We start from the raw sequence: 13,684 nt of genomic DNA, 5'->3' as shown, positions 1-13,684 counted from the left end.
GGTCAAGTGCCTTAGGCACTATGCTACCAGAGCTCCTATTGTCCAAAGTAGGAAGACCGTATTTTTTTCAGTGTGTGATAGGGATCCACTGTAGAGGTTTTGGATAAGGAGGTGACATGATCTGCATAAGATTTTAAAAGGATCATCAGGGCTGCTACAGGAGAAAAGATTTTCAGAGCCAAGAATGAATAATAACCTCCTTGACCAGAGGTTATTGTGATAGGCCAGTGAAGTGGAAGGGAAAGAGTGAGAATATTCAAACTCATTATATATTCTGAAGGTAGAGTCAACAAGATTAGTTAAGGTAGTGATATGTAATGTGAGAAAAATAAAACTGTTAAGGATGTGGTAAGATATTTGGTCTGAACAATAACATGGAAGATCATATCTTTGATTGAAATGGACCCAGGAAAGAACAGATTTAGTATAGAATATTCAACATGCATTATTATAAATAGTAAATTGATATCAAATTGGAGAAATCTATTAGATATTGAAATATAAGTTTGAAAATTAGCTGAATGATAAGGGCTGAAGGTTAAAAAATGGATGCTTCAGTATTTATAGGTCAGGAAAAGGAGGAAGTTCCAAGAAGGGCATAAGAAGGAGGTTCCAGTCAGGTAGGAGGAAGCCTAGGACAGGACCTTTGGTCTACTAAGTTCTATTTATAAATTGTTCTACCTACACTGAATATTTAAATTACCATAGTTGTTCATCAAGTATTACACTTTGGTGACTTTGTATGTTACGCACTTTTTCATGAAAGTTCCTCTGCAAACCTTCTTGTTCTCTCACTTCTTTAAACCTCAGCTGAAGCATTGCTTCCACTGTGAAGATGTCCCTGATCCCAATTTGATTTAGATGTGATTACACTATGTATACTTAGCATCATGTGAATTTAATTATAATGGCATTTATTGCATTGGTCTTTAATAATCAGAATCCATCACTACATATCACATCAGTAAGAGTGGGAAACAATATCTTCTTAAACAAGATATCTCATAGCGACCCCTCCTTGGGTTTCCGAGGTGGTATCACTACGGAAGTAGGATTGCCCAACCTTCCTCCCGAGGAGTGGCTGGTGGGTTTGAACTGCCAGCTTTCTGGTTAGCAGTCAAATGCCTCAGGCACTACACCACCAGAGCTCCTACAACATAAATAGGGGCTGCTTACACTATTATTAATTGAATGAAAAAAATAATAGACAAATATTAAAATATATTTAAATGTCTTAACTGTTTGGTAGGTGATACCTGAAATCAGCACATATAAAAGAATAAATGGGACCAAGGAACAATGTGACTTACTTTGTCATCCTGGGACTCACACAGAATCCAAAGGAACAGAAAGTTCTCCTCTTTATATCCTTGCTCTTCTACATTTTGACTGTGGTGGGGAACGTGCTCATTGTTGGGACTATAACTGTTAGTAATACCTTAGACTCACCTATGTACTTCTTTCTTGGAAGCTTATCATTCATGGATGTCATTTATTCATCAGCCATCTCCCCTAAATTGATTTCAGACTTGTTCTATGGGGAAAAGACCATATCCTTCCAATCGTGCATGGTTCAACTTTTTATGGAACACTTCCTTGGTGGGTCTGAGATCTTTCTTCTATTGGTGATGGCCTGTGACTGCTATGTGGCCATCTGTAGGCCCTTGCATTATTTGGTTATTATGTGGCAATCGGTGTATGTCGTGTTGCTGATAGTGACCTGGGTTGGAGGTTTTCCGCACTCACTCATTCAGCTTAGCTCTATTTATGGGCTCCCATTCTGTGGTCCCAATATCATTGATCACTTTTTCTGTGACATGTATCCACTATTGAAACTTGTCTGTACTGACACTTATATCATTGGCTTCTTAGTGGCAGCCAATGGAGGAGTAATCTGCACTGTCGTGTTTCTGCTCTTACTCATTTCTTATGGTGTTATCCTACACTCTCTAAAGAAACTTAGTCAAGAAGGGAGGAGAAAAGCCCTCTCCACTTGTGGCTTCCACATCACTGTGGTGGTCTTCTTTTTTGTCCCCTGTATTTTCATGTATGCAAGACCTGCTAAGACTTTCCCCATTGACAAATCATTGAGTGTGTTTTACACAGTCATAACCCTTATGTTGAACCCCTTAATCTACACCCTTAGAAATTCAGAGATGACAAATGCTATGAAGAAACTCTGGGGTAAAAAATGACTTCAACTAAAAAATAATCACAACATAAAAATGACTTTATTCTTTAAATGGTGAAGAGAAAAGAAGATAATTTCTATTTTTCAAGGCCTGGTGATCACTATTTGTCAAAAGCCATTTGATAATTGCATATAGTAATGTCAGTAAATGTCTAGGCAGGGAATTATCTGTCACCACTAAAATACTTTGTTTTGATTTATTTATTGCCTAAATCATTAATTAACAGTCCTAACGAAGATTGGTTTCAAATGCAGATTCCCAATTCATGGAGCTAGATGTTCTAATTCATTAAGAGTCCTGTTGTATTCACATAGCCACATTTTGAACAATTGTCCAGATTTTTATGAGCAGGTGTTCTACACACTCATTTCACACCACCTACACAGTGCTGTGGATTAGGTTCCCATCCTCAGCATTCATGGAGCCATCTTTTAAGGAATTTCCTGGAAATTAACTTTCACAGCAGGAACTGGGAAAACTGTGAAACTCTCACAACTTCATAGTTCATGTAATGCAAGTTTTCCACTTTTGCAGTCAAAAAAGTATATGTAGACTATTTTGGGAAAATGGGATATTTTGGGTATTTACTTTCTAACTTCTTTTTCTGTACATTCTAATCATCCTCTACATCAGATCTGAATTTCCTACTTTCTCTTTCTGCCTTGAAAAGAAAATGCCTACCATTTATTCCTGGTGAAATTTTTTGGACTAAAATATATTTATCCTAACTAGTCATTCACATAGAGAAAATTTTATTGTTGTTATTATTATTTTGCTGTGTTTATACAATATTGAATATCTTTTCTTTAATTATTATAAGGAATGATTAAAAGCATAGTACCAAATGAAAGTCTTGATTTTGCCACTTACTGTGTGAACTTTGACAAAAAAACAACTTCATTAAGTTGCAGTTAAAGAGGAATGATAGAGTTAAAGCAGCAACAAATAATATTTGTAGAGCTTTTGGTGTGCTTTAAATGGTCAATATTATAAACATTTAATATGAGTTCCTTGAAATTATAATGAACTCCTATAATTGGCTCCTCCTATTGGGGAAGGGAAGGACAGGGAGGGGATAGTTTCAGACTAGTTGGGGGTCACACACTGAGGTGGGTAAGGAGAGGAATGGTACGGAAAGAGTCTGTGACCAGCATGATAACATTGGGGAAAGGGAGGACACTGAATTGTGCACGTAAGATACAGATGACAGAGGCTAATACCAGTATATTCACAATACTACATTACCATTAATGCCAAACACCAAGCTACAGATAAACACATAGACAACTGAGATCAGATGAGGATCAGTGAATAGGATTATACTCTACACCAAAGATAGATTCAGCTGAGGTTAATCTTGCAAAGATACCAACCAAAAACCCAACCAAACTCACTTCTGTCCAGTCAGATCTGACTCATAATGACCCCTACTAGTGTTTCAGAGGCAGTATAACTATGGAAGTAGATTGCCCAACCTTCCTTCCATGGAGTGGGTGGTGGGTTAGAACCACCAGCCTTCTGGTTAGCAGTCAAATGCCTTAGTCACTATGCCACCATAGCTCCTTACACAAATACCAGTGATACAAAATACTTGCTATCATCACAGAAACAACAGAAGACAGACATATAGCAATCCATCATAGAGAGCCAGATGCTGTGAGAGAGAGATCCAGCAGATTGGCTGACTCAGGACCATAGTACTGGGGGACACCAGACTCATTTGGCACAACAAAATACATAAAAATCTTGTTCTACAACCTACTTTGGTGAGTAACGACTGGGATCTTCAAAGCTTTCAAGCCACCATCTAAGATGCAATTAATGGTCTCTGAAGCAAAGAGTGATAAAAAACAAGGGCATTTGGAAGCATTCAGCCCTATGACATGATGGACCTTGGGACCAGAAGAACTAGATGGTGCTTGTCTACCAATGCCAACCACTCAGGAAGGGATCAAAACTGGAGATCCTAGATAGAGTGGGAGGGAAAATGTGGAAAAAAATTCAAAAACACAATAATGACCAAAACTACTGGTCTGGTGGAGTCTGGTGGGACCCGCAAGTCTATTGTCTTGGGATACACTTTGGGCCTGGGAAAAAATTCACTCCCAAGGGTTGGCTCTCAGCCCAATAGTAAATAAGATATACATGCAAACCAATCAGCCCAGGGCGATGCACCCATGTACTCTACGGAGAAACATCCATTGTAGCAATCAACCATGGGGCACCAGAGGGGCAATATTCACACTGAGGAAAAGTTGGATACACAGGAGTGCATAACCAAGAAGGGCATGGGGGCAGGGGGCACTTGGAAGGGAGAGGAGAAGAGTGGCTTAGGGTTGGGAATGGAAATTGGGAAGTGAAATCAAATGTACACGAAAAGTTGAATGAAAAACAAATTCTGCTCTGTAAATTTGCATCTAAAGCACTATTAAAAAAAAAATCTGTTCTTCAAAGACAATTAGCAATTAATTCCATGAGTAGTCACAACATAAAGATTTATCTCCTGATCCAAGAGGATGTATCTTAACTTAATCACTTCATTGTCAGTTGTATCAAGACTCAATTTGACTAAGACTTTAGCCTGCTTCCTCTGCTTTGAGTTAAAATTTTACTTTCATGACTAAATTAATGCATTTTATCAACCATCCTTTGAAGTTTATAGTTACATTGGCTAACTAATAAATACCTTTGCAATTCCAGAAGTATTTGGTTGAGGTTTCTATCATTTGCAATCAAAAGTGTCCTAACGGAAACACCCTGAATATGAAATAAGGTTAATTTATATGAGTGTGTGTTTAACTTTTTGAGCCAGTATGATATGGTTTGAATTTTGTCTTATTATCAAGAATAGTTCATTTTTCTTGATAATGAATTACAATTGTAATTCAAAACTTAATTTTAATTTCCATATTGTTATGCTTCCAAGTGAACATTTAGAATTAGAAGAATATCAGGCATAGTTTTACGTGCAAAATAATGAAATATACACTTACATCTTTTCCAAAATATTTACTTAGCATACTACCACAATTTTATGAGATGTTATATAGACATGATGTAAAATAGGTTAACATTCTTTGGGAAGTTCATGGTATATCAGATATCCTTCACTACCACTACTACTCAGATGTGTCAGTACCTCTTCTGTCTTCTTTCTGTCATTGTCCAGCTTGTGCCTTAGAAAGCCATAATCCTAGTGCTTAGATACCTTTGGAAACGTCTACTTTATGAACACATGAGGACTGGAGACACCAGAAGACATCTCATTCTGCCACCTAATGATGAATTGTAGCGATTATCGATGTAATTTGATCAGAAGTATGATCAATTTCAGACTGCAGAAGTTGGTAAAAATCTTAATTTCTTCATCTTTGGCTTTAGCAGTTGGTGAATAAATTTGAATAATAGTCCTATTAACTGGTATTCTTGAAGTCTATGGATATTATCCTATCACTGACATCATTATAGTTCATGACAGAAGTGTTCCTTTTGACTATGAATGGAATGCCATTCCTCTTCAATTTGCCATTCCCGGCATAGTAGATCTTATGACTGTCTGCTTCAAAATGGCCAATACCAGTCCATTTTAGTTCACTAATGCCTATGATAGGAGCTCTGGTAGCATAGTGCCTAAGGCACTTGACTGCTCACCAGAAGGCTGGCGGTTCAAACCCACCAGCCACTCCTCGGAAGGAAGGTTGGGCAATCCTACTTCCGTAGTGATACTGCCTCGGAAACCCAAGGAGGGGTCGCTATGAGTCGGGGCCGACTCGACGGCAAACAACAACAACAACAACAACAATGCCTATGATATCAATCTTTATGCATTCCATTTCACCTATGAAAACATCAAGTATTCTTAGATTCATACTTTGTGCATTCCACATCTCTGTTATTAAAGGATGTTTGCAGTTGTTTCTTCTCATTTTGAGTCATGTCACATGAGCAAATGAAGATTCAAAAAGCTTTATTCCATCCTCATCATTCAGGTCAACTCTACTTTGAGGAGACAACTAATCTCCAGTCCTATTCTGAGTGCCTTGCAACCTGAGGGACTCTTCTTCTGGAACTATATCAGACAATGTTTCAGTGTTATTCATAAATTTTTCAGTGATATATTTTAGTAGATTGCCATGTTCTTCTAGTCTGTCTCAGCCAAGAAGCTCTGCTGAAAACTTTGCACCACGGGTGACCCTGCTGGTATTTGAAATACAGTGAGGTTCCTTCCAGCAACACAGCAACACACCAGCCACCAAAGTACCAAACACGGGAGTAATATTCTATTGTATATGCACTATGTGTCGTTTATCCAACTCTATGCTTAATTTTGTCTTTAGTTTTTCTCAGCAGTGTTTTCTAGTTTTCATATACAAACCTTAAATATATTTTAAATATTTTCCTACAATATCTCATAAAACCCACCAGCCACTCCTCAGAAGGAAGGTTGGGTGATCTACTTCTGTAGTGATACTGCCTCGGAAACCCAAGGAGGGCTCGCTCTGAGTCAGATCCGACTTGAAGGCAGTGACTTTGTTTTTTTGGTTTATAATGTATGCATATTACACTCAAAATTTCTTTCTAAGAACTGCTGTTATTGCTTGCCACAGATTTGGACAGGCTGTGCTTTCAATTTCAATTGCTAGTTAAAATGGTAAATCTATGTTTAATTTTTAGAGTAATCACATAAGTTTTCCACAGTGACTGCACCATTTTACCTTTCCCCCAGCAATATGTGAAGGTTCCAATTTTTCCAACATATTGAAAGGCACACCCATCTTCTCAGCGTTCCAATTCTCAGTTTCCACACCCATCTTGTTATCTAAACCAGAATCTAGTAATATCTATGACTTCGCTCTCTCTAATCTTCATCCGACATCAAGATATTTTGTTTATAACCCTTGAATACTTCCAGAATTACTTTCTCTCTCTCCATGTTCATTGGGTTCCCTAGGTTTAGAGGCTGAAATGAACATTTTTATGAAAGTGATTTATAAGAAAGGAAGTAAATGAAGAGGAAGACTACAAAAGTTAAAAGAATGAGTTCAGTCTCAGTTGAAGTCTGGTTTAAGCTTGTAGCCATAGGAGCTCTGGAGTATAGACTGCACTACAGAGTTGGTACATCCTAGAGGTAAGGGGGCCTGACTTGTGTACCTACTGCAAGTCTGTCATTGCCATTTATGGGCTCTAGGGTGGTGAACATGACCCCACAACTACTATTTTCTCGGGAACATTATCCATAGAAGGTTGGCAATGTGATCTGCTAGTAGCCCTGACTCACAGAAGCTGGATCATAGGTGCACTGACTGCATCTTCACAGGCACCACCAGGGTCAAGACTCCCAACCTTTCACACCAAATCATTATGATAAACTCCTACCTGCTATATTGTTTCTAGTCTTGTTTCCATACTGCAGTTAAGGTTAAGGTTAAGGTCATTCAAATCCCACCATATCACCTGCTAGCATGAAAGATTGTTCGATGTTTCTCCTTATGGCCTTTGCATCAAGCCCTAAAGTGTTTATGACAGAGGATCTTCATGATCCTCTGTTCCAATCTTTCCAGCTTCATGTTTTTTAACTTGTTTACATGTTTTTTAATTTTACCCTTTTACATGTTCAGTGTTCAGTATGGTTTTTGGCACACATTATGCCTTCAAAAAATAATTGTTGAATGAATAGATATAGTCATAACCACAACCATACTGATTACTTAAGTTTCCTGAATATGCCATGCTCTTTTTCACCTCCTGATCTAGGTATTCTATCTCCTATGTATTTGATTGCACCAATCTTAGGTCTATATATCCTGCTAACCTCTTTTATACCCCTCAATTCTATGTTTGATTATTTTAATCTGAGAAACATTACCAGACTCCCAGGACTCAGTTATGTCTTCCTCCCATGTGTTTTCACAGCACACAGTGCTTCCACTATCTTGTCATTTATATCACTGTGTTGGACCCTGTTACTGTCTTCCTGGAGTCACCCAATAGATCTTAAGCAGGATATAGGTCTCTTTTTATTCAAAACTGAAGATCTAGCAACTTTTGTTAGCATATTGTGCTCCTTGGGCTCAAACATATGTGTTGGTTAATAAATGAATGAATAAATGAAGCAAGGAACAGAGTATATCTATAAAGAAGTTGCTTTGTGTGTAGTCAGTGATAATTTTTTAAACTTCTGTTAATAGTGAAATGTTACCAAAATTTAATGAACAGAGAGAAATAGCATACCTAGCCTACATTCATAACATAATAAAACTTAGTTGAAGACAGGAAGAATATCAAAGTAGCGTAATTGTTAAGACACTGAAAGGCATAGTTGTATTTTCTTCTTATTTTTTACTTTAAACAGAAATAAAAGCATTCTGATTGCCCCACAATGGTTAGCTAGAATTCTTCCTCGTGTCTGAATCAGATATTGGTAAGAAAGCATTTCTTTAGTCCTTCATGGTAGTGTTTAATACTACTTTTTCTACATTTTGTTCAACTTGTTCCTCTTCCTTTATAATTTTAATCATTCATTCAACACTTATTGACCACCAATATTGTACTACATGGTAGAAACTATTGCATCTAGCAGAACAGTCCTTCATGGAGTGTGACTTCAATGTATAGAAGTCTCTCCCATACATTCAGATATTCTTTTATTTGAGCCATCACTCTTTTAAACAAATTATCAACCTAAAATGGGCGACATGAATAATGCAAAATGGTTCTAAATCCCATATGGAAATTTGGAAACATGGCCTAGTTTTCGTTACCAACCACTCAAAGATTAAGTGGCCCATATTTTACAGCCCTAAAGTAGTTAGACAGCATAATATTCCTGGCAACAAATGCAGTACAAGAATATTAGTACAAGTTATTAGATGTCTAGTTATATATATATATATATATATATATATATATATATAAATATACAGTGTTCCCAGCAGAGTTCCTGGCTCAATAAAAGGCAGCTACAATAATCATCAGACCTTTGAGTCTTCCTTGCTTGACAATATATCATAACAGTTAAGAGCATGATCCCAATCAATCACATCTGGGGTCCTGACTCTTCATCACGTCTGCCTTGGGAACTTCCTGTTTCTCACAGTCCCCTACTTGTAAAAGGAGACGATAAAAGTGCCGATCTCTTTGCACTTCTTATAGATTTTTCCTCAACACCAGGATATTTTGTTATATCTTTCATTTCTTATTAAAGAAAAACCTCATGATTCCATTGACATGGATTATGCCAGCAAAACTAAGTTTGAATTGATAAAATATTCAAGTGTGCAAAGAATAGTTTACTCTCTCTCTCTCTCTCTCTCTGTACCTATTTCTAATCTAGTAAATGAAAAACATATGAATTATAATGATCTTTCTTTTTGTTGTTGTATTTCTTTCTGGGATCCTTGTTAATGGTCTTTAGACTCTCTTCTCACTTCAATAATTTTAGAATCTAGAGATATTCATTTATTACCTGAACTAGGCTTCTTACTGCATAATGTCATGATGGCATTTTTCATCTGGACATTTCTCAAGGTATAGATTAAAGGATTTAACATAGGAGTTATGATAATATAGAATACAGCAATTGCCTTATCGACAGATAAAGTGACCGTTGGCCTCATGTATTCAAATATACAGGGCACAAAGAATAAGACAACCACCGTGATATGGGAAACACAAGTTGAGAGGGCTTTGTGCCTTCCCTCCAAGCTGTGAGTCCTTAGGGAGCACAGGATGACCACATAGGAAATCAGCAAGAGGAGAAAGTTTAACAGACACATGAATCCACTGTTGACAGCAACAAAGAGCCCTAGAATATGTGTATCTGTGCAGGCAAGTTTGAGCAAAGGGTTCAGATCACACATAAAGTGGTCTATGATGTTAGGACCACAGAAGGGTAATCTAAACATGAAAAGAATCTGTATGGTCGCATGAAGAAAACCTCCCACCCATGAAACTCCCATTAGCAGGGCACACACTCTCCGGTTCATGATGGTTGTGTAGTGTAAGGGCTTACAGATGGCGACATAGCGGTCATAAGCCATCACAGTAAGAAGGATGATCTCAGCACCTCCAAATAAATGTTCTCCAAAGATTTGGGTCATACATCCACTTAATGGGATGGTCTTCCTCTCATGGAGTGAATCTACAATCAGTTTAGGGGTACTGACAGAGGAATAGCAAGCGTCAATAAAGGAGAGACAAGCCAGGAAAAAGTACATAGGGGATTCCAACAATGGGCTGGTGGTGATGGTGACCACAATGAGCACATTTCCTACCACAGTGGTGATGTAGATGACTAAGAACACAGCAAATATGACTTTCTGCATCTTCAGATTTTCTGTGAGCCCCAGAAGAACAAATGCTGTCACATTGTTCTTATTCTCCATGTATTTAACGTGGCTGTTAATTACACTACCTGCAAAGAAAATAATTGTTATTAATATAACCTTGAATTTTTTCAAGCTTTTTCATACTATCACTGATAAATATCCTTATTCCTTTGATCTTTAAGTTTTTGAGTTCATTTTTTATGGGTAAATAAAAGTTCTGAGGCTCTTTTGTTTTGCTGTAGTAAATATATATGTAACAAAACATTAATCATTTCAACCTCCTTCACAAGTATAATTCAATGGCATTATCTATGTCCATTATGTTGCTTGACTGTTTCCATTATCCACTTCCAAATTTTCCACCACCCTTAACAAAAGCTCAGTGTCCGCTAAGCATTGAGCCTTCCTGTCTTCCTCCTTCTGTTCTCCCTAATAACCAGTAATAAACTTTGGTCTTTATACACTTCCCTGTTCTGAATATTTCATGTAAGTGGAATCAATAAATGTTCTTTTATGACTGACTCATCTTACTCAGTACAATGTTTCTAACTTTTGTCCTTGTTATAGCATGTATCCAGACTTTTTCTCCTCATACTTGAGTAAAATCCCATTTTCATACTACATGTTATTTGTACTTCTGTAAATAGGCCTTTAGGCCATTTACTGCACAATTTGACTAATGTGAATAGTTCTATAATGAACTTGAGTTCACAAGTATCTGATTTTATTTCTTATTTATTGTCTTTTGCGTATATCCCTAGAAGTTGTAATTGAAGATTAACCAAACTGCTTCCTGTGTAAAGATTTTGTTAAGAATGTAGACATGAGGAACTTCTTTAAATACACAGGGCAGGAGACCATCTGTGTACACTTTGAAGTAGTAGACAGTACACACAGTGGCTGAAGAGCCAAGGATGTGAAATGAAGGAAGTCTTCTTTTACTCTTTAGGAAACAGAACCAAGAAAGGTTGTTGAGATATGAGTGGAAGGACGTAGAGTAATCTGAGGACTGAGGAGCCTTGGGTAATTACTCTAGTTAAGGTTTCTGTTTATCTTGAATGAGATTCACTAAGGTGGGAATCAGAGACAGCACACCAGTTAGCAGACTATAGAAGGTGACACCGGAGTACAGGACATAGATGGTGGGAATAACAAGAAAGGACACAAGAGCCAAACCCATGAGATTGTTACCACTATCAATTTTATACGTATTTTACACATTAGGGATTAGAAGATGAGACAAGTTGAGAATTCTTTCCCCAAATCAAGTGACTAATAAAAGGCACAGGCAAGTTTATGTAAAGCAAATTTATCAGCAGCACAGAGAGATACCGATAGAGAGGGAAATGAATAGAATTTTGGAATTCCCAAATACTAAAAAAAATGTGGAATTGTGTGTGTGTGTGGTGCTGTCAATTCTGACTCATGACAGGCTAGATGACAGAGTAGAGCCACTCCATAAGGTTTCTAGACTGCAGTTTCTAAGAGAGCAGCTTGCCAGATCCTTCTCTTACCCACAGGCTGGTGGGTTTGAACCTCGGATCCTTTGGTTGGCCGCAAAACACTTAATCATTATGCCACCAGGGTAAGTTCAGCCCCTGCTACCCACACTCTACTCCTCCTGTGAAACACAGACCCAAAATTCTTCTGCAAAAAGTGTTGAAAATGACTGAGACACTGGCTAAGTTTCTTTTTTGGGTTTTGGAACAGGAAAACCAGATCTAGAATCTTTCATTTACAACTCTTTTTATCTGGGATAGCTTTTTGGCACTTCAGATCTTTGTTCTCTTATCTGTTAAAAGAATAATGATGTCCACCTTGCTGGTTAGTATAAGAATTGATTGAGAGAGCACACGTGAGCACGCCCAGCACAAAGCTGGGATGCACGTAGCCTTTATTTATTCCATTTATATGACTGCATGTGCACAGAGGAAATAGGAAGTATTGGCCCCAAAGCAATAATTTGGAGAAACATTTTAAGTATATAATAAGTCAAGAAGTATCATGTCCAAATACCTCTGAAGAAGCCAAAGAGACTCAAATCAAAATGTGATCACAGGAAGCACTTTCCATATTTCTTGTACTCACATTTATGGCTTTTGTGTGTAATGTATATTTAAGTAATATTTTCATCCTAATATATTTTAAAAAAAAAGAAAAACCACTGTGATTTAGTTGAATCTGTCTCATAGGATGTATCTGACAGAGCAAAACTGCTCTGTCGCTGTTTACCAGAGAGAACCTGAAGGAACAGAGCCGCTGAAGAAAATTTACGAGAGAAAAGGGAGGCACAGGGGGACTAAGAGAATTCTTAGACCCCGTTTATTGTCAGTACAGAGTTTATAAATCATATTGAGAGCTATATTCGTCCAATGCTAAAATCTTATCAAGGCTTACAAAGAATAAAGTTTCTAAGATGTCTATAATCTCTAACTGAGTTCAGGTACAGAATTCATGAACATTCTTTACTGGGAACTAAGAGCTTTCTTGAAGGTCACAGTGAGTTTTGTCGAGAACTTCTTGACCTGGAGACTTGCTGGCATGCCCTTATTTCAGATAGCTGTGTTCAGCTTCTTCCTGCGAATGTTCTCAGCAGTACTCTGAACAAGGCGCACAGCTTTCTCACCCAGGGCAAGAGTCCAACTACTCCTCACACTGCTCCACAGGGTTTCCAGTGTTGTAAATCTTTACAGAAGCAGACTGCCTCATCTTCCTCCCATGGAGCAGTTGCTTGATGGAACCCACAAACTTTTTCATTAGCACCCAAATGCTTTAACAACTGTGCCACCAGAGTTCCTTTCCTCATAGATTCTCCCATCAAGTACCACGCTTCTACCAGAAAACTTCCTTCCATTTTCAAGACTCTAATGATTAGTCTTGATTATGAAGAGAAGTTGTGTCCTAGCAGACATGGTACCTGATGTGGAAGATAAATTGGAGTCCTATAGATTGGTTAATCTCCGTAAGAGCCAACTTTACCTTTCAAATGAGGCTAATTATTATTACTTAATATTTTTAATGTTTGGAGTAAAAGAGAATACTCTATTTTTATATTTGGAAAATGTTGAAAATAGTAATTTATGTAAATGAATAGCAATAATCTTAAATAAGAGGCAACACTATTAGAGACTTACCTTGGTGGTCTTTAGAGATGACCTCAGGGAT

General features: G+C 37.6%; 1 protein-coding gene and 1 pseudogene across 1 annotated transcript; one reads left to right on the top strand and one right to left on the bottom strand.

Annotated features, from left to right (window-relative positions):
• The first annotated feature begins 1,283 nt into the window (after positions 1–1,283).
• Positions 1,284–2,188, top strand: LOC103210864 (annotated as a pseudogene).
• Positions 2,189–9,646: 7,458 nt separating this feature from the next.
• On the bottom strand, positions 9,647–10,594 carry LOC103210863 (olfactory receptor 4C46-like). Its single transcript, XM_007956780.2, has one exon. It carries the CDS (start codon positions 10,574–10,576, stop codon positions 9,647–9,649), a length of 930 nt encoding a protein of 309 aa, XP_007954971.1. The 5' UTR covers positions 10,577–10,594.
• Between the last annotated feature and the right edge of the window lie 3,090 nt (positions 10,595–13,684).

The sequence above is a fragment of the Orycteropus afer genome, unplaced genomic scaffold (genome assembly GCF_000298275.1).
Source record: "Orycteropus afer afer isolate SDZICR_OR568_19922 unplaced genomic scaffold, OryAfe1.0 scaffold00666, whole genome shotgun sequence".
Classification (NCBI taxonomy): Eukaryota; Metazoa; Chordata; class Mammalia; order Tubulidentata; family Orycteropodidae; genus Orycteropus; species Orycteropus afer.
Note: the sequence above shows the minus strand (reverse complement) of the source record. Positions and strands in the feature narration are given on the sequence as shown.

Excerpts from the sequence above, each read along its gene's own strand:
- LOC103210863 (XM_007956780.2), bottom strand. The coding sequence starts at position 10,576 with ATGGAGAATAAGAACAATGTGACAGCATTTGTTCTTCTGGGGCTCACA.